This window comes from Dendropsophus ebraccatus, chromosome 3 (assembly GCF_027789765.1).
Source record: "Dendropsophus ebraccatus isolate aDenEbr1 chromosome 3, aDenEbr1.pat, whole genome shotgun sequence".
Classification (NCBI taxonomy): Eukaryota; Metazoa; Chordata; class Amphibia; order Anura; family Hylidae; genus Dendropsophus; species Dendropsophus ebraccatus.
Genome location: NC_091456.1, coordinates 1,345,117 through 1,366,314, shown reverse-complemented (window position 1 = coordinate 1,366,314; position 21,198 = coordinate 1,345,117). Strand labels below are relative to the sequence as shown.

Sequence of the window (21,198 nt, the reverse complement as noted above, 5' to 3'; positions counted from 1 at the left end):
CATAAAGGAAAGACTGGATTTCTCCTCTTTTCAAATCCACTCCTGGGTTTGGCTTCAAATCTTTGGCAGATAATCTGTCGTCAGATCTGTTGGTGGAATAGGGCCTTAAGACATGGCTTTTCACTTCACCTAGCGAAGCGGTGTCATGGCTGGACCAAAAAGGCATTTGATGTTCTGTGTACTAGCTATATGTAGTAAGAGGTAGCGGGGGGTTCTCAGGTAGAGAGTCAAAGTGGGGGGGGGGTGGGGGCGGGGGAGGTTGCCGAAGGGGAGGGGGTGGGGGGGTTGGTGGGCCTTCTTCTCTGGGGTCTCCTTGTTTTTTTTTTCTTTTCTTTTTTTCTCTTGTGTGTTTTTTGTGTCTTTTTTTGTTGTTGCTTTTTTTCTTCTGTTTTTTTGTCTTGTTTTTTTTTTCTTCTGTTTTTTGTGTGTGTGTGTGGTTTTTTTTTTCTGTGTTTTTTTTGTTGTTGTTTGGCTGCTGCTTTTCTTTTCTCTTCTCCTGGGCTAGATGTCTGTAAATAAGAATATCACCTGGAATGTGTGGGGTTTAGGGGACAGGAGGAAACGTGTTGGATTACGTAAAACGCTCTCTGCCGGCGGTGGTCTGCTTAGTTGAGACTCATTTCACTAAAGAAACTGAGCATAAGGTGAGCAGACAATGGTGGGCAGAACAATACCATTCCACCTATTCTAGCATAAAAAGATTAATTGGGAACTATTTGATAAAAGTGGATGAGAATGGAAGGTTTATTTTTTTGTTTGGTAAATTGGAAGGTTTGGCATGCATCCTGGCGTTTGTATATGTTCCTCCTCCCTTTAATACACTTGTTTTAGAGCAATTATTTTTATTCACAAAAAATATATAAATGCACCAATTTTGGTAATGGGTGATTTTAATGCGGTAATGCATGAGGAGAAGGATAGATATAGGGGCTCTAGGTCAGTTACAAAAGTGTGTAGAACGGCACTGGGGGATTTGATTCTGGAGCATGGATTGTTTGATGTTTGGAGGGATAGGAATCCGGAGAAAAGGGAATATACGTCCTGGAACAGGGCAAAAGCTACGCTATCAAGAATTGATATTGGATTTGTAAGTAAACATATGGCACAAAAAGTTAAAAATGTTAAGCACTTGGGTAGGGGACTATCCGACCATGCACCGGTTTTGTTTGAGTTGTATACTGGGGGCACAAGAAGAACATTTGAAATTAAAATAAATGGTCACTGGTTGAGTTTGATTCCTAATATAAGAGAAATAGGTAAAGACTTTGAAGATATATGGAATATAAATGTGAACACGGCATCACTACAGGTGGTATGGGATACACTAAAAGCAGTAGTTAGAGGGAAATACTATGGGATAATTAACAATGTTAGAAAAGGGTATAGGGTTAAGGAAAGAAAATTAGAGGAGACTCTATATGGTAGAAACGGTTCAGAGGATTCCTTGTTGCCCCTTGAAACAGCTAAGCATAATAACATAATAACAACTATCTGATGGAGAAGGCTAGAAATCAGCTGGCCTTCTGGGGGCGGAAAAATGATCTGGGCGCCGGTACACCAAATAAAGGCCTTATGGCTATAGTTAAAAATCAGTTGGCAAATAGGGGTATTCAGGCGATTAAATCAGACAGAGGGGATATAGTTTACGAAACCAGCAAAATTTTGGAACAATTTAGAAATCACTTCTCTGAGGTTTATGCGGTAGAGCATGAGATCTCTAGTAATGACATTACCAAGGTTTTAAGCAAATGTTGCCTCCCAAGACTCAGCCCAGAACAGCAGGCAGAATTAGATGCCCAGATAACCCTGGAAGAGCTAAACCTTGCATTGGATCACTCCCCGAGAATACAGCGCCAGGGTTGGATGGGTTACTCTATGAATTATATAAAAGGCACCGTGAGATTTTAATGCCAAAATTGCTGGAGGTAATAAATTCATCAGTGCAGATTGGGCGGTTGCCGGCCTCTATGGAAGAGGCAGCAATATCTCTTATTTTAAAACCGGATAAAGACAAATATGATTTGGAGTCTTACCGCCCAATCTCCCTGATGAACGTGGATGCAAAAATCCTCGCAAAGCTGCTGGCAATCAGGTTACAGAAGGTGATCCCTGAATTAATCCACGAGGATCAATGTGGTTTTATCCCGGGTAGAATGGCCAAACATAATATCAGGAGGGTGTTCGAGAATCTCCAGTTAGTAGATGAACCGCGCTCTCACTCCATCCTGTCATTGGATGCCACTAAGGCCTTTGACAGGGTGGAGTGGGGGTACCTGTGGGATGTTATGAAATGTTTTGGTATTGGTCCTAGGTATGTGGAGTTGGTGCAATTGCTGTATAAGAACCCAAGGGCAGCGGTATTGGTTAATGGGGATAGGTCAGAGTTTTTTTCGTTACATCGGGGTACTAGGCAGGGGTGTCCCCTCTCCCCTCTACTTTTCGCCCTAAGTATCGAGCCTCTGGCCCATTTAATAAGGTCTGATCCTGATATTGTTGGCTTTGGGGCGGGAGGTGGAGGGGACAGGGTTTCACTCTATGCTGATGATGATGTTTTCTTATTTCTTGAGGATCCTCGCCGAAGCGTGCCCTGGGTAATAGAGTTGATTGATGAAATTGGATATATATCTGACTTAAGCATTAATTGGAGTAAATCAATCCTGATGCCCTTGGGGAGGTTAGATTTTTCTCTGCCACAATTACAGGTACTGGAAGAGAACGATAGTTTTAAATACTTAGGAGTTAGAATTTCTAGGGATTTAGAGGAATTTAATGAACTCAACTTGAGAGGTATAGTAGAGGAAGTAGAGAGAAAATGTATTGTATGGCATAAACTACCCATCTCTAGAATGGATAGGATGGTTTGATTTAAAACTATTTGTCTCCCCAAATTTCTATATATATTTGGAGTTGCCCCAATTTGGATCTCTGATAGATACCTGAAAAAAATAAGGGTGTTGTCCAATTCTTTGATCTGGGGCAGGAAGAGGGCCCGGATAAAGATAGAGATGTTTACACTTCCTAAAGCTAAAGGGGGTCTGGATTTTCCTGATCTGAAAGTGTACTTTCTGGCCTCGCAATTGTTTTGGTTGGTGAGGGGAAAGGAAAGTAGGTTTTTTCGACAGCTGTGGAAGGAGAAAGATGCCACCCTGTTTAATTTTTATGAGATTTTAGAGATGGGAGTATGGAAGATAGGTGACAAGAGGAAGCGACCCCTGGTAGTGACAGCACTTAGAGCATGGAAGATGCTGAAGGATATGTTAAATTTAAAGTCAGTTTTTGAGTTCACTCCTATATGGTGGAATGAGAACTTTCAGGAAGTCCGAAGAATTGGGGTGATGGAGAGTCTGATGGGTAAAGGTATATTGAAATTAGGTGATATATATGTAAACGGTCAAATGAAGGATTGGAATAGAATTAAAGAGGAATATGAGCTTCCACAGACTGTATGGTATGATTATGCTAGGCTATGCTACGCCCTAAAAAGTGTGATATGGCTAAGGATGGTGGAGTTTGACCTGGACATATTGATAGAACAGTTAGTTAGGGGGTCAATTAAAACGCGAATAGTGTCTTATATTTATGCTTATTTGAAAAGAACAGTGGAAATTAGTAGCAATAGTAGGAGGAAGTGGGAGGATGATTTGGGGCCCATTAATGATAAACAATGGAGGAAAATATATCAAAATGTGTCTAGGTCAGGCAATCACCGTCTGATTCAATGTAATATAAATCATAGGTTGTACCTCACTCCACTGTTTTTATATAAAATTAAGACCTGATGGAAATTTTCCCAGATGTGGCTCAGTGGTAGCTGACATGTTACATATGTTATGGGCTTGCCCACGGATTCAGAATTTTTGGTTAGAAGTATACGAAAAAACAAATAATGAAGTTGGGATCCAATTGGTACCATCTCCTCGGTTTGCTCTTTTGGGGGACTCTGAGAAGATAAAAATGGGGGAAAAAACACTAAAGAAAGTATTAAGATGGTTTTTCTATGCTAGATTGATACTAATAAGGAACTGGATGGAGTCCGTGGCCCCTAGTGCCTCGCACTGGGAGAGGTGTAAAACCAGATATGAAGAATATTATAATTAAGTCTGGAATGGGAGACTATTAATGTGGTGTTTTTGTTTGTTTGCTTATTTTTTCAATTGTGTATTTATTTATTGTCTTCTCTCTATCTCTCTCTTCTTTTCCTTCGGCGGGGTTGGGGGTTGGGGGGTGGAAGGGGAAATAGCGGGGGGGGGCTCTGGGGATATTTAAAAAAAAAACGACATAAATTCCTCAATTAGAGGCAAATCAAACAAAAGTTCATACGTCCAACATTGCCCTGATATGTTGGGGACACTACTGATGTACTCAAGAGAATAGAGGGAGTACAGGTGGATGGAGGGGTATATTTGGCCTCCTTGGATGTTGAGGAGTTATACTCCTCCATCCCACATGAAGGGGGAAAGCTGGCTGTCCAGTTTTTTCTGAGTTCTAGAGGCACGCAATACAGTTTGTCTGTGAACTATTAGACTTCATACTTACCAGCAACTACTTCCTCTTCGGAGACGACCTGTTCCACCAGCAGCGGGGTACAGCGATGGGGAGCCCCTGCGCCCCCACATATGCAAATCTGTACCTTGGCTGCTGGGAGGATCGGGCCGTCTTCGGAGAGGAAATGCTGGAATGGTCATGTCATATAGGCCTCTGGATAAGGTTTACAGATGACGTCCTTTTAATCTGGACGTCCACAGTGGAGAAATTCATCGAATTCGTGGAACGACTGAATGACAATCAACTGAGACTTAAATTCACCCAAACCATCAGTGCAAAAGAGGTGATCTTCCTGGACTTGAAAATACGGATCGGTGAAGGAGGGGATCTACTGAGCACGGTTTATAGAAAGGAAACTGCCACCAACTCCATACTCCAATGGGACAGCTGTCACCCCAAATCTCTAAAAACGGGCATACCGGTGGGGCAGTACTTGCGTGTAAGGCGAAACTGCTCCACGATGGCTGAATTCATAGAAAAAGCAGGGGAGTTAAGAAACAGACTACTTAGGAGGGGATACCCCAAAAAGGTGCTAAGGACAGCATATTGGAAGGCAGTAACAAAAGACAAACAAACTGTTGTCACCCACAAGGAAGGAGGAAATAAGAATTATAGGAACGTATGATGAGAAATCGGCACAGGTCACAGATATTGGCCATTACTGAAATCTGACAGAATGATCTCTCACCTCATCCCCGAGTGCCCACAAATAACGTACAGGAGGAATATGAGAGACTTGTCCATAACTACCTACCTGGAAAGGAGAATGAAAGGAACCTACAAGTGTGGACATTGCACTAGGTGCAAATTTCTCAGCCAGAGTAAAACATTTTCAAGCACTTCTACAGGTGAAACATTTGTAATGCGGAACTTTGCTAGTTGCTCCCCTGAAGGAGTGGTGTATCTACTGACATGCCCATGTCCAAAGGGGTATGTGGGGAAGACATTCAGATCCCTAAGGAAAAGGCTGAGTGAGCACATTGGTGACATAAGAAATAAGAGAGAGACACCAGTTGTATTACACTTCACAGAAGAAGATGGTGGGAAAGCGGATGGTCTGAAGTGTCAAGTATTGGAAGTGATTGAGCGGACAAAACGTCCAGGAAACTTCAACAGATTATTGCTGCAAAAAGAAGCCCAATGGACGTTTAGACTAAACACAGTAAAACCTGAAGGGCTTAAAGGGAACCTGTCACCCCCCGTGCCGGGGTGACAGGCTCCCGACCCCCCGCTACAGCCCCCTATACTCACCTGATCCCGCCTGGTACAACACTCATAGAGAATGACGGAGCGCTGGACTCTCAGTCATTCTCTATGAGCGTTGGACTCCTCTCAGCGCGCGCACCGGGCTGCAGCGGCTGATATCTCTGTGACCCGACTGGATCCAGAAGCGGGACCCGCCGGGATCAGGTGAGTATAGGGGGCTGTAGCGGGGGGTCGGGAGCCTGTCACCTCGGCACGGGGGGTGACAGGTTCCCTTTAATGATTTTATACCCTACATGTGCTTTAAGTGAGATCTGTAAAGAAGCGCTCCGATATACAAACCAAAGTTGTATATAATCATCAATAATTGCCTAATATTAATAAGAAAACCCGGCGGTTGTGTATGCAGTAGAAATACCTTACCTCATCATTAACTATGGCTGAATCCAAGAAAAGGATATAAGGAAGTCGTAAGCGGGACTTGGAACGCAATATGCATTCCCATAGTGAAATCACATGATTAAGGATACGTAATAGTCACATGACCGGGACCCCGGACATAACAAGCTCTCCGCTCTAGTGCGTCCACACTGACGAGTGCGGTGTGTGACCTCGGAGTGGTTGAGGATTGCGTCCATCAAAAAGAGGGCGGGATCATGGACGGTATAAAAGGAGGCTGAAGGACAGGAGTCAGTGTGCGGCCAACATGCAAATAACTCCATCTGAAACAGAGCCAAACAAGACCCTGAGGATTTACCGCAAAAGAAACGCGTAGGGCTACCAACAAGACATCTGAATGGACTCAAGTGAAAATAAAAAGGGAAGTCTTTTTTAATACTTTATTTTTGAAAAATGTTTGCATTTTTTTGAGAAAAGAATTCTATGCAAGACATTAAAGCGATGGACTATGCACTTTACTAGAGTAACCATTGCAATAAAATAAAAAGAGGTTATGTGCAATAAATAAAGTGCAATAAATCGAAGTGCAATAGGACAAGTAAATCACACAAGTGCAATAATAACAATACAATAGAGACATTAAGTAATAATTTGGTGTAAACAAATTTATCAAACACACTAGTTTGGAGAACGACAAAAAGCTCTTAAAAATCAAAAGGCAGCGAGATGTTGGCCGTGAAGAGTTTTAAGCACATATGAACTTTTGTTTGTTTGATTCGCCTCTAATTGAGGATTTTTTGTTTGTTTTTTTTCTCTTAATAAATATACATTTTTTCTTGGCACATTTTTAAAAGAAAAGAAATAAAAGGTATATTTTATAACTTCCTATTCTCAGTGATTATATATAAATAGGAATAACTGTACACCTTATACTAAATACACCAGATACTATATACACTATATACTATATACTATATATACACCAGATACTATACTAAATATACCAGATACTATATATACACCAGATACTATATACACTAGATACTATATATACACCAGATACTATATATACTAAATATACCAGATACTATATACACCAGATACTGTATACTATATACACCAGAATAACAGTACACACACACATATATATATTATGTGTGTGTGTAGTGTGTACTGTTATTCTGGTATATATAGTATTTAGTATCTGGTGTATATATAGTATCTGGTGTATATATAGTACTAGAAAATGTACCCTGCGCTGCCCGGGTATAAAGTGTCAGTGTGTATAGGGGGTCCTGTATACCTGTAGTATAGAGTTGGTGGAGGTGCTGTATACCTGTAGTATAGAGTTGGTAGAGGTGCTGTATACCTGTAGTATAGAGTTGGTAGAGGTGCTGTATACCTGTAGTATAGAGTTGGTGGAGGTGCTGTATACCAGTAGTGTATAGTTTGGGGTTCTGTATACCTGTAGTATAGAGTTGGTGGAGGTGATGTGGTAGTGTTATCCAGTCACAGTATGGCGGTATTGGTCAGGTCTGGTACGGCGGTGTTATCCAGTCACAGTATGGCGGTATTGGTCAGGTCTGGTGTGGCAGTGTTATCCAGTCACAGTATGGCAGTGTTATCCAGTCACAGTATGGCGGTATTGGTCAGGTCTGGTATGGCAGTGTTATCCAGTCACAGTATGGTGGTATTGGTCAGGTCTGGTATGGGGGTGTTATCCAGTCACAGTATGGTGGTATTGGTCAGGTCTGGCAGTGTTATCCAGTCACAGTGTGGCGGTATTGGACAGGTCTGGTGTGGAGGTGTTCTCCAGTCACAATGTGGCGATATTGGTCAGGTCTGGTATGGCGGTGTTATCCAGTCACAGTATGGCGGTATTGGTCAGGTCTGGCAGTGTTATCCAGTTACAGTATGGTGTTATTGGTCAGGTCTGGTGTGGCGGTGTTATCCAGTCATAGTATGGCGGTATTGGTCAGGTCTGGTATGGCGGTGTTATCCAGTCACAGTTAAATGTGATGTCTGGAGCTATTACCTACCAATCCTGATGCTAATTGGTGAGTGAGGATGGGGTGTCCTCAGGTTTAGCGCTTAGGGCAGCAGCAGCTGGTAATACTGCCCTGTATACATGTACTGTATAGTTGGAGTAGGGGACCCTGTATACATGTACTGTATAGATGGAGTAGGGGGTCCTGTATACCTGTACTGTATAGATGGAGTAGGGGGTCCTGTATATACATGTACTGTATAGATGGAGTAGTGGGCCCTGTATATACATGTACTGTATAGATGGAGTAGGGGGTCCTGTATACCTCTACTGTATAGATGGAGTAGGGGGTCCTGTATACATGTACTGTATAGATGGAGTAGGGGATCCTGTATATACATGTATATACAGAACCCCCTACTCCATCTATACAGTACATGTATATACAGAACCCCCTACTCCATCTATACAGTACATGTACTGTATAGATGGAGTAGGGGGCCCTGTATACATGTACTGTATAGATGGAGTAGGGGTTCCTGTATACATGTACTGTATAGATGGAGTAGGGGGTCCTGTATATACATGTACTGTATAGATGGAGTAGGGGGTCCTGTATATACATGTACTGTATAGATGGAGTAGGGGGTCCTGTATATACATGTACTGTATAGATGGAGTAGGGGGTCCTGTATATACATGTACTGTATAGATGGAGTAGGGGGTCCTGTATATACATGTACTGTATAGATGGAGTAGGGGGTCCTGTATATACATGTACTGTATAGATGGAGTAGGGGGTCCTGTATATACATGTACTGTATAGATGGAGTAGGGGGTCCTGTATACATGTACTGTATAGATGGAGTAGGGGGTCCTGTATATACATGTACTGTATAGATGGAGTAGGGGGCTCTGTATATACATGTACTGTATAGATGGAGTAGGGGGTCCTGTATACATGTCCTGTATAGATGGAGTAGGGGGTCCTGTATACATGTCCTGTATAGATGGAGTAGGGGGTCCTGTATATACATGTACTGTATAGATGGAGTAGGGGGTCCTGTATATACATGTACTGTATAGATGGAGTAGGGGGTCCTGTATATATATGTCCTGTATAGATGGAGTAGGGGGTCCTGTATATACATGTACTGTATAGATGGAGTAGGGGGTCCTGTATACATGTACTGTATAGTTGGAGTAGGGGGTCCTGTATATATATGTACTGTATAGATGGAGTAGGGGGTCCTGTATACCTGTACTGTATAGATGGAGTAGGGGGTCCTGTATACATGTACAGTATAGATGGAGTAGGGGGTCCTGTATACCTGTACTGTATAGATGGAGTAGGGGGTCCTGTATACATGTACTGTATAGATGGAGTAGGGGGCCTACCAGTTATTACTGTGGATGTTGTGAGGCAGCTTCCCTAGCAACCATTGCTCCCTGTGAAAATGAAAGCAGTAATCCTATTGGTTGCTAAGGCTCCAACATCCGTGTCTGCTGCAGCTAATTATATCACCTGTGTGTGCAGTGAGGAGATTTTCCCATTCATCTCTATGAGGCGCCTCTCTTTCCCCTCCCCCTCCCCTCCTGTACATCTGGCGGGGACGGGACCTTCGCAATAACCTTCCCGGGCACCCAATGTATCTGTGGGCCAAATTTGGGGTCAAACGGTTCAGGCGTTTGGAAGTCTATAGAGGACAGACAGACGGACAGACAGACGGACGGACAGACGGACAGACAGGACAACAGACGGACAGACAGACTTTGATTTTTATGATATAGATATAGTATCTGGTGTATATATAGTATATAGTATCTGGTGTGTGTGTATATAGTATCTGGTGTATATATAATATATAGTATCTGGTGTGTATATAGTATCTGGTGTATATATAATATATAGTATCTGGTGTGTATATAGTATCTGGTGTGTATATAGTATCTGGTGTGTATATAGTATCTGGTGTGTATATAGTATATAGTATCTGGTGTGTATATAGTATATAGTATCTGGTGTGTATATAGTATCTGGTGTGTATATAGTATATAGTATCTGGTGTGTATATAGTATCTGGTGTGTATATAGTATCTGGTGTGTATATAGTATCTGGTGTATATATAGTATCTGGTGTATATACTGTAGTATCTGGTGTGTATATATAGTATCTGGTGGGTATATAGTATATAGTATCTGGTGTATATAGTATCTGGTGTGTATATAGTATCTGGTGTGTATATAGTATCTGGTGTATATATAGTATATAGATAGTATCTGGTGTATATATAGTATATAGTATCTGGTGTATATAGTATCTGGTGTGTATATATAGTATATAGTATCTGGTGTGTATATAGTATCTGGTGTATATAAACTAGAAAATGTACTCGGCGCTGCCCAGGTATAAAGTGTCAGTGTGTTGATTAGATTTGTTCCAAGGTAGTTTTTTTTTTTATTATTTATTTACAGGGAAATCGCCAGGAGCCCTATATACACTGTATACCCCAACAGTTCTTCACTGTTTATGTAAATTGTAGCTTATGCACATTAGAACATGAAAAACTTTAAACTTCCTAAATACCTAATAGCCAAACTGAGATGTCATGTGATCAGACTGTATAAAGAGCCTGGTTATATACAACATTGTCAGTGTTATATACAGCCTGGTTATATACAACATTGACAGGTGTTATATACAGAGCCTGGTTATATACAACCTTGGCAGTGTTATATACAGAGCCTGGTTATATACAACATTGGCAGTGTTATATACAGAGCCTGGTTATATACAACATTGGCAGTGTTATATACAGCCTGGTTATATACAACATTGGCAGTGTTAAATACAGCCTGGTTATATACAACATTGACAGGTGTTATATACAGAGCCTGGTTATATACAACATTGGCAGTGTTATATACAGCCTGGTTATATACAACATTGGCAGTTTTTTATACAACATTGTCAGTGTTTTATACAGAGCCTGGTTATATGCAACATTGGCAGTGTAATATGCAGCCTGGTTATATGCAACATTGGCAGTGTAATATACAGTCTGGTTATATGCAACATTGGCAGTGTAATATACAGCCTGGTTATATGCAACATTGTCAATGTAATATACAGCCTGGCTATATACAACATTGGCAGTGTTATATACAGTATAAAGCCTGGTTATGTACAACATTGGTAGTGTTATGCTGAGCCTGGTTATATACAACATTGGCAGTGTTATATACAGCCTTGTTATATACAACATTGGCAGGTGTTATATACAGAGCCTAATTATATACAACATTGGCAGTGTTATATACAGAGCCTAATTATATACAACATTGGCAGTGTTATATACAGCCTGGTTATATACAACATTGGCAGTGTTATATACAGCCTGGTTATATACAACATTGGCAGAGTTATATACAGAGCCTGGTTATATACAACATTGGCAGTGTTATATACAGAACCTGGTTATATACAACATTGGCAGTGTTATATACAGCTTGGTTATATACAACATTGGCAGTGTTATATACAGAGCCTGGCTATATACAACATTGGCAGAGTTATATACAGAGCCTAGTTATATACAACATTGGCAGTGTTATATACAGAGCCTGGCTATATACAACATTGGCAGGGTTATATACAGTATAAAGCCTGGTTATGTACAACATTGGTAGTGTTATGCTGAGCCTGGTTATATACAACATTGGCAGTGTTATATACAGCCTGGTTATATACAACATTGGCAGTGTTATATACAGCCTGGTTATATACAACATTGGCAGTGTTATATACAGAGCCTGGTTATATACAACATTTGCAGTGTTATATACAGAGCCTGGCTATATACAACATTGGCAGAGTTATACAGTATAAAGCCTGGGTATGTACAACATTGGTAGTGTTATACAGTATATAGCCAGGTATACAACAATAACAGTGTTATAATGACCCTGGTTATATACAACATTAGCAGTGTAATACACAGCCTGGTTGTCAGGGAGTCCTGGGATCCGGGAAGATGGCATTCCCTTCTCTCGACCCGCAACCCCTGTCCCTACCTGCTTGCCCCCCTAGGCTAAACCTTAAGGGCAGCAACTGGGCGACAGTCCCTAGCCTAACTAGGGATACGGGGAGGTAAACAGAACACACAGACAGGTATATACAAACAGGTCAGGCAGTCAGAGTCGGCAACAGGAGGCAATGTAAAAATTCAAATCGGCAAGCAATGGGTTAACAGAGTCCAGTCCAAGGTCGAGCACAGGAGGATAAGGCAAAGTCTAAGTCCGAATCAAAGTAACACAATGGAACGCAGGTGTATCTGGAGACCAAACATACACTGGCCACTGCTGATGGAAGTGGCCAGACTAAATGCTGCCAGAACTCCCGCCCCAGCTCCTGATAGGAGGAAGGAGTCTGACAGCTGTGATGCAGACCAATAGCAGCCAGGGAGCCATCCCTGTGCTCTGAATGGAGAAAGCCCCAGGAGCAATGCAACACCTGAAGGCTTAACCCCACAAACACCAGAGAGGAATCAGGAGAAACATGAGGCCGGGTGTCGGCTCCCTGGCAGCACAGATAGAAGTGTGTGAATCAGGTCAGAGTAATGGGGCGTCGGCTGGTTCTTCCAGCTGAATTCACACACAGGAAACAAATTCTAACACTTGTTATATACAACATTACCAGTGTTATATACAGCCTGGTTATGTTTAACATTGGTAGTGTTATGCTGAGCCTGGTTATATACAACATTGGTAGTGTTATGCTGAGCCTGGTTATATACAACATTGGTAGTGTTATGCTGAGCCTGGTTATATACAACATTGACAGTGCTAGTGGAGGTCCTGTATACTTGTACTGTATACCCCCCCCCTTTGCAGGTACTCCTATACTACTGTATAAACTTCCTCCCTGCAGGTAGCCCTTGTACTGTATACACCCCCCCCCCCCCCCTTTGCAGGTACTCCTATACTGTATACACCCCCCCCCCTTTGCAGGTACTCCTATACTACTGTATAAACTCCCTCCCTGCAGGTAGCCCTTGTACTGTATACACCCCCCCCCCTTTGCAGGTACTCCTATACTGTATCCACACCCCCCCTTTGCAGGTACTCCTATACTGTATACACCCCCCCCCCTTTGCAGGTACTCCTATACTGTATACACCCCCCCCCCCCCTTTGCAGGCACTCCTATACTGTATACACCCCCCCCCCCCTTTGCAGGTACTCCTATACTACTGTATAAACTCCCTCCCTGCAGGTAGCCCTTGTACTGTATACACCCCCCCCCCTTTGCAGGTACTCCTATACTGTATACACCCCCCCTTTGCAGGTACTCCTATACTGTATACACCCCCCCCCCTTGCAGGTACTCCTATACTGTATACACCCCCCCCCCCTTTGCAGGTACTCCTATACTGTATACACCCCCCCCCCCCCTTTGCAGGTACTCCTATACTGTATACACCCCCCCCCTTTGCAGGTACTCCTATACTACTGTATAAACTCCCTCCCTGCAGGTAGCCCCTATACTCTATACACCCCCCCTTGCAGGTAGTCCCTATACTGTATACACTCCGCCCTCGCAGGTAGCCCACTCTATACACTCCCCTTACTTGGAGGTACCCCCCATACTCTCTACACTTCCCCCACTTGCAAGTAGCCCCCATACTCTATACACCCCCCTGCAGGTAGTCCCTATACTGCCGCTGTGAGTTTGTTAACCCCCCGCTGCCAGAGAGTATACGTCACCTGGTCCCCACTACGGCTTGCTTTGGGGATTCCTGCGTCGCAGCGCACTGATTGGCTGAGCGGGACACGAAGACAATGGGAGCCCCGAAGCAAGCCGGAGCGGGGACCAGGGGATGTATAGGCTCCGGCAGTGGGGGGTTAATGGGGCAGGCTGCTGACAAACTTGAAGCGGGATGTCCATCCTGCTGCGAGTTTGTCTGCCCATAGAGTGTACAGGGCAGGAATCCGCAGCTGGGAATACCCCCAGTGTGTTTGTACCTGGGATCACGTGCAGCGCCGCAAATAACTGACATGTCCGTTCACACAATAAAGAGAGCGGCTCCGGCCACTTGCTTCATTGTGCGCTATGGGAAGTTCTGATGTGGGTGCGCGCTGATGCGCCTGCATCAGAACCCTGCGGCCGGTACTTAAGTAACGGCCTGGATGATCTGGGCAGAGACCGGCCGTTCCGTGACCCAGCCAGGGTCGCAGAGCGGCTGGTCGTTCACTCAATGCTCTCACACCAAGTCACTATTTTGAAAAACTGTGAGCTGCTATACCAAAACACTCTTAAACCAAGGTACCACTGTATATACTATCTGGTTTGTACTGTAATTTGTGTAACAATCAGTCAGGTGGGATTTCCTGGTAAATGACCTTATTGGCAGAGTTAAAGCGTAACTGTCATTTCAGGGTCATTTTTCTGAAAACCTTAAATATCAACAGATCAAGCGATTTTAAGAAACTCTGTAATAGGTTTTATGTACTAAAAGAGTTTCCTTCTGTAGTGAAAAAGCAATCTCCCAGCCTCCCCCCTCACTGCAGATGAAGCAGGATTTCTGTCTCCATTGTGTGGCTATGGAGAGGGGAGGGGCTGTTAGGAGTGAGTGAGCACGGAGCAGTCCTGCACAGCACAACACCCTGCAATCTTCTCTCAGTAAGTTCCTAGATAAGCACTGACCTTTCTGACCCCAGAATCCTGCGGTTTAGGTGCCCAGAGAGTCTACAAACAGCTGACCTTCATGTCACCTCTTCCTGCTCCCTCATCTCCCTCGGCCCCTCCCCCCTTCATAGGCTTACAATGGAGAGAGCAGAACCCGTCTTCACTGGCTTCTCTGTAATGAAGACGTGTTTGCCTGATAAAGCACAGATAAGAAGTCAGGGGGGGGGGGGAGGCTGGGAGATTGCTTCTTGAGTACAGGAAGAGGCTTTTTTGGCTGATGAAACCTATTACAGAGTTTCTTAAAATCGCTTATACTACGGATTTCTGCAATAAAAAAAAAATAATATAACAGTTACACTTTAAACCAACCCAGTATTTAAAGGAGTACTGCGGCGCTGATAAAAAAGGAAACTATTAATCATAAACATAGTTTTCCCACTTACCATCCCTCCAGAGTCTGTCTCCGTTTGTATTTCCCACTGTTTGCAGGTCCCTGAACCTCCAGTTGGTGGCTTAATTTTTTCTTCACTTCCTGGTTTGGGCTTTCCCATGATGCACTTTGTCTCCTGTATTGTCTAACTGACTCTGTAAAACTGTTAGATGGCTTACAGCTTGTTCAGCCAATCAGAGCTAAGCAGCCTGAGTCATCTGACAAAGGGAGGCTGGCTTAACAGGGCTTAGACCCGCCTCCCTCCCAATGATGTCATTGTCACAAAATGGCTACCACAGAAAAGCCTGGGGTCAACAGTCATTAGGTAAGAAGGAGTTTACTTCACTTCCTGGTGGGGGGGGTTGAGGGGGCAAAAGATAGGGAAGGGGGCAGACAGGTGATTGAAGCATATTACTAAGTTATATAACTTTGTAATGTGTTTCAATTACTGGGAAAAAGTTTTTCGCTGGAGTACCTCTAAGTGGAAGACGTTCCTCTCTCTATTGTACCCCAATGAGAAATCCTCCCCCCCCCCCCCCCCCCCACTGCTGGCCACACAAGTTATAGTCTCGATAGCAGCGACTTCATTCATGATAGGACCATGTGATCATCCGTCTGTGTCCTCCCCCTCGGCCCGTGATCATGGTGATCCTGATGTCTCCTGGTGATGTCCTGGCATCTCCTGGTGATGTCCTGGCGTCTCCTGGTGATGTCCTGGCGTCTCCTGGTGATATCCTGGCGTCTCCTGGTGATATCCTGGCGTCTCCTGGTGATATCCTGGCGTCTCCTGGTGATATCCTGGCGTCTCCTGATGTCTCCTGGTGATATCCTGGCGTCTCCTGGTGATGTCCTGGCGTCTCCTGGTGATATCCTGGCGTCTCCTGGTGATATCCTGGCGTCTCCTGGTGATATCCTGGCGTCTCCTGGTGATATCCTGGTGACATCCTTGCGTCTCCTGGTGCCTCCGGATTTATACAATCTTCTGTGTTGCAGACAGCCTGAAAGGAACATGTTGGCTTAATATTCAGGATAATCGCTGTGAGGTCAACATCAATGGGGCGACCCTGAAGTCGGAGTGCTGCTCTACGCTGGGTGCTGCTTGGGGAAGTCCTTGTGAAAGGTGTGAAATCGGTAAGTTGTATCGGTACGTCTGACCTCAGGATATTCTTATATGTCTGTGTGGGAAATGTCGCCGGTCGTGTCCGTGTGGAGAGATCCGCTATCACCTTTCATAAATTGTCACAGTATGTGGAAGGGTTTTCTTCTGGTGCCCGGAACCTGGAAGACGAGAACCTCATTCATCAAACCTGACCGATAGAATTACCTTGGTGCAGAGATCAGCCAGACGATCAGTTTCTGCGTCCGTTCTTTATGACTGAGGTCCAATCTTATTGACCAGTGTGACAAAAGAGACAAAATATTAAAAAACTCCAGGTTATCATAGATGTAGCGACATAACGTCCGTGTACGGAAGCAAACGAGGGCCAAACAGTGAGAACCAAGGGAGAGACGCGGCAGCTAACCAGAGGCGGCTGCACCAGCTATCTCCGGATCAGCCGCACAGCCATGAAAGCCAACAAGCTCCACCACTGATCACTGACAGTTATACACGGAGATGATCAGCCAACAAGCTCCATGACTGATCACTGACACTAATACAGGGAGATGATCAGCCAACAAGCTCCACCACTGATCACTGACACTAATACAGGGAGATGATCAGCCAACAAGCTCCACCACTGATCACTGACACTAATACAGGGAGATGATCAGCCAACAAGCTCCACCACTGATCACTGACACTAATACACGGAGATGATCAGCCAACAAGCTCCACCACTGATCACTGACACTAATACAGGGAGATGATCAGCCAACAAGCTCCACCACTGATCACTGACACTAATACACGAAGATGATCAGCCAACAAGCTCCACCACTGACACTAATACACGGAGATGATCAGCCAACAAGCTCCATGACTGATCACTGACACTAATACACGGAGATGATCAGCCAACAAGCTCCACCACTGATCACTGACACTAATACAGGGAGATGATCAGCCAACAAGCTCCATGACTGATCACTGACACTAATACACGGAGATGATCAGCCAACAAGCTCCACCACTGATCACTGACACTAATACACGGAGATGATCAGCCAACAAGCTCCATGACTGATCACTGACACTAATACACGGAGATGATCAGCCAACAAGCTCCACCACTGATCACTGACACTTATACAGGGAGATGATCAGCCAACAAGCTCCACCACTGATCACTGACACTTATACAGGGAGATGATCAGCCAACAAGCTCCACCACTGATCACTTATACAGGGAGATGATCAGCCAACAAGCTCCACCACAGATCACTGACACTAATACACGGAGATGATCAGCCAACAAGCTCCACCACTGATCACTGACACTAATACACGGAGATGATCAGCCAACAAGCTCCACCACAGATCACTGACACTAATACACGGAGATGATCAGCCAACAAGCTCCACCACTGATCACTGACACTTATACAGGGAGATGATCAGCCAACAAGCTCCACCACTGACACGTATACAGGGAGATGATCAGCCAACAAGCTCCACCACTGATCACTTATACACGGAGATGATCAGCCAACAAGCTCCACCACTGATCACTGACACTTATACATGGAGATGATCAGCCAACAAGCTCCACCACTGATCACTGACACTAATACAGGGAGATGATCAGCCAACAAGCTCCACCACAGATCACTGACACTAATACACGGAGATGATCAGCCAACAAGCTCCACCACTGATCACTGACACTTATACAGGGAGATGATCAGCCAACAAGCTCCACCACTGATCACTGACACTAATACAGGGAGATGATCAGCCAACAAGCTCCACCACAGATCACTGACACTTATACAGGGAGATGATCAGCCAACAAGCTCCACCACTGATCACTGACACTAATACACGAAGATGATCAGCCAACAAGCTCCATCACTGACACTAATACAGGGAGATGATCAGCCAACAAGCTCCATGACTGACACTTATACAGGGAGATGATCAGCCAACAAGCTCCACCACTGATCACTGACACCAATACAGGGAGATGAGTTGGTGCCTTCACTTTATAGTATTTCACATTCATTCATATATTCTTTGTTTTCCATGTTTTTTATAAGATTATATGATTTGTAGTATAAAAAGCTCTATAATACTACTAATATAATAAAGCTCTTTAATACTACTAATATAATAAAGCTCTGTAATACTAATAATAAAGCTCTGTAATACTCCTAATATAATAAAGCTCTGTAATACTCCTAATATAATAAAGCTCTGTAATACTCCTAATAATATAATAAAGCTCTTTAATACTAATAATAAAGCTCTATAATACTAATAATATATTAAGCTCTGTAAGGCTAGGTTCACACAACGTCAAAAAACATATTTAAAAATCTGTCTGTTTTTGCCGCAATTTAACAGACTGCAATGGCAATGCATTGAAGTCACAGGGAGGATGGACGTCCAATGCACACAATGCATTGAAAAACGGCCGTTTTTTGACGTTGTGTGAACCTAGCCTAATACTAAAAATGTAATAAAGCTCTATAATGCTAATATAAAGCTTTGTAATACTAATATAATAAAGCTCTAAAATACTAATAATATAATAAAGCTCTATAATGCTAATAATATAAAGCTTTGTAATACTAATATATAATAAAGCTTGTCACCTGTCCCTTCTGTCCTCGTAGACCCGGCCTGTCCTCGGGGATTCGCCAGAGTCCTGGGAGTCTCGTGTGAAGGTGACAGCACTTTGCTTTATGTCCATGTGTTTTATGTTGATGTAGAGGATAGATGTTCACTATGAGGTGCTGCCCGGTGTTTGGCCCCAGGTCACCTGCATACAGCAGCAAGAAGCGGGTCAGGGATGTCCTAGTGTAGACTAGTACTGGCAGAAGACACCAGGCTGAATGGCAGTGTGACTCCCCCATCACTATCCCCTCATCTGTACACTAAGCTGCTGGTCTGTATACATTGTGTGTGTGTGTGTGGGGGGGGGGTAGTGCTTTACACCATGCATTAAAAATCCACTTGTCCCTATAGGTAGCCATAGATGCCACCATGGATGTAGTCATAGATGCCGCCATGGATGTAGCCATAGATGCCGCCATGGATGTAGCCATAGATGCCGCCATGGATGTAGCCATAGATTCCGCCATAGATGTAGCCACAAATGCCGCCGTAGATGCCACCATAGATGTAGCCATAGATGCAGCCATGGATATAGCCACAAATGCCGCCATAGATGCCACTATAGATGTAACAAAACTGGTGGCCAAATGTCCATTGAGATCACAGCTATTCCTTCACCCCCCCACACACACGCACATACACACCTGCAGTACTGGCTCAGCCGACCTGTAGGTGTTCTCAATGGGAGGCATGTGTATAGCTACCATTGGGGAGAGCTGGACGCCTACAAGCAGGCTAGGTAGTTGGCCGTCCATCTAACCCTCCTGGAGTATTTGTGGTGATGTAGACCGGTGGGTATCAGAGATTCCACATATAACAGGAGCTGTGATTCTCCGCCCATTCAGATTGATGGTCAGCTGATTCCGTTGTTTTCTCGGTCATACAATTGACATGTACCTACTCAATGCATTTCATTCAGTTGATGGTTTTATTTTCTCGTGCTGCAGATGTCAATGAGTGTGAGGTCTTCCCCGGGGTTTGCCCCAATGGGATTTGCCAGAATACTATGGGATCCTTCTCCTGTAAGTGTCCGGATGGGCTGACGCTGGATGGAACGGGCAGGATATGTCTGGGTAAGCGGCTGATGATGGGCAGGTTGTAGCTGCCCATACAATGTAGTGGTACACGGCTACTGAGTATCTACTGATCCCTGTGTGCAGATCTCCGGATGGAGCAGTGTTTCCTGAAATGGGATGAGGATGAGTGCGTGCAGACTGTCGCGGGCCGCTTCCGTCAGGATGCCTGCTGCTGTACCGTGGGACAGGCCTGGGGCACCGACTGTGAGGAGTGTCCGCAGCCTGGCACTGCCCAATATGACGCCCTTTGCCCGAGAGGTCCGGGCTTCACCAACAGGGGAGACGTCTTATCAGGAAGACCCTTCTATAAAGGTAATGGACACAATGGAAACGAACACACATCAGACACTGGCTTTTTCTCTGCTAATAATCGTTATCAAACCCCGGCCGTATTCTCTGCCGGTAATCGTTATCAGACACGGGCTATTTCTCTGCCGATAATCGTTATCAGACCCCGGCCGTATTGCCTGCCAATAATCGTTATCAGACCCCGGCCGTATTCTCTGCTGGTAATCGTTATCAGACCCCGGCCATATTCCCTGCTGGTAATAATTATCAAACCCCGGCCGCATTCCCTACCGGTAATCGTTATCAGACCCCGGTTATTTCTCTGCCGGTAATCGTTATCAGACTCCGGCCGTATTCTCTGCCGATAATTGTTATCAGACCCCGGCCGTATTCCCTGCTGGTAATAGTTATCAAACCCCGGTTATTTCTCTGCCGGTAATCGTTATCAGACCCCGGTTATTTCTCTGCCGGTAATCGTTATCAGACCCCGGTTATTTCTCTGCCGGTAATCGTTATCAGACCCCGGCCATATTCCCTGCTGGTAATAGTTATCAAACCCCGGTTATTTCTCTGCCGGTAATGGTTATCAGACCCCGGTTATTTCTCTGCCGGTAATCGTTATCAGACCCCGGTTATTTCTCTGCCGGTAATCGTTATCAGACCCCGGTTATTTCTCTGCCGGTAATCGTTATCAGACTCCGGCTGTATTCTCTGGCGATAATCGTTATCAGATACCGGCTATTTCTCTGCCGATAATCGTTATCAGACCCCGGCTGTATTCTCTGCCGATAATAGTTATCAGAC

General features: G+C 44.3%; 1 protein-coding gene across 1 annotated transcript in view; it reads left to right on the top strand.

The window, feature by feature from the left end:
- LOC138785109 (fibrillin-2-like) overlaps positions 1-21,198 on the top strand; it is a 364,563-nt gene that overhangs the window by 162,997 nt on the left and 180,368 nt on the right. Inside the window, exons 18-21 of the mRNA XM_069960684.1 lie at positions 16,246-16,383; positions 19,030-19,080; positions 19,978-20,103; positions 20,191-20,418. Of these exons, the coding sequence (XP_069816785.1) occupies positions 16,246-16,383; positions 19,030-19,080; positions 19,978-20,103; positions 20,191-20,418 (543 nt within the window). The remainder of the gene's footprint in view (positions 1-16,245; positions 16,384-19,029; positions 19,081-19,977; positions 20,104-20,190; positions 20,419-21,198) is intronic.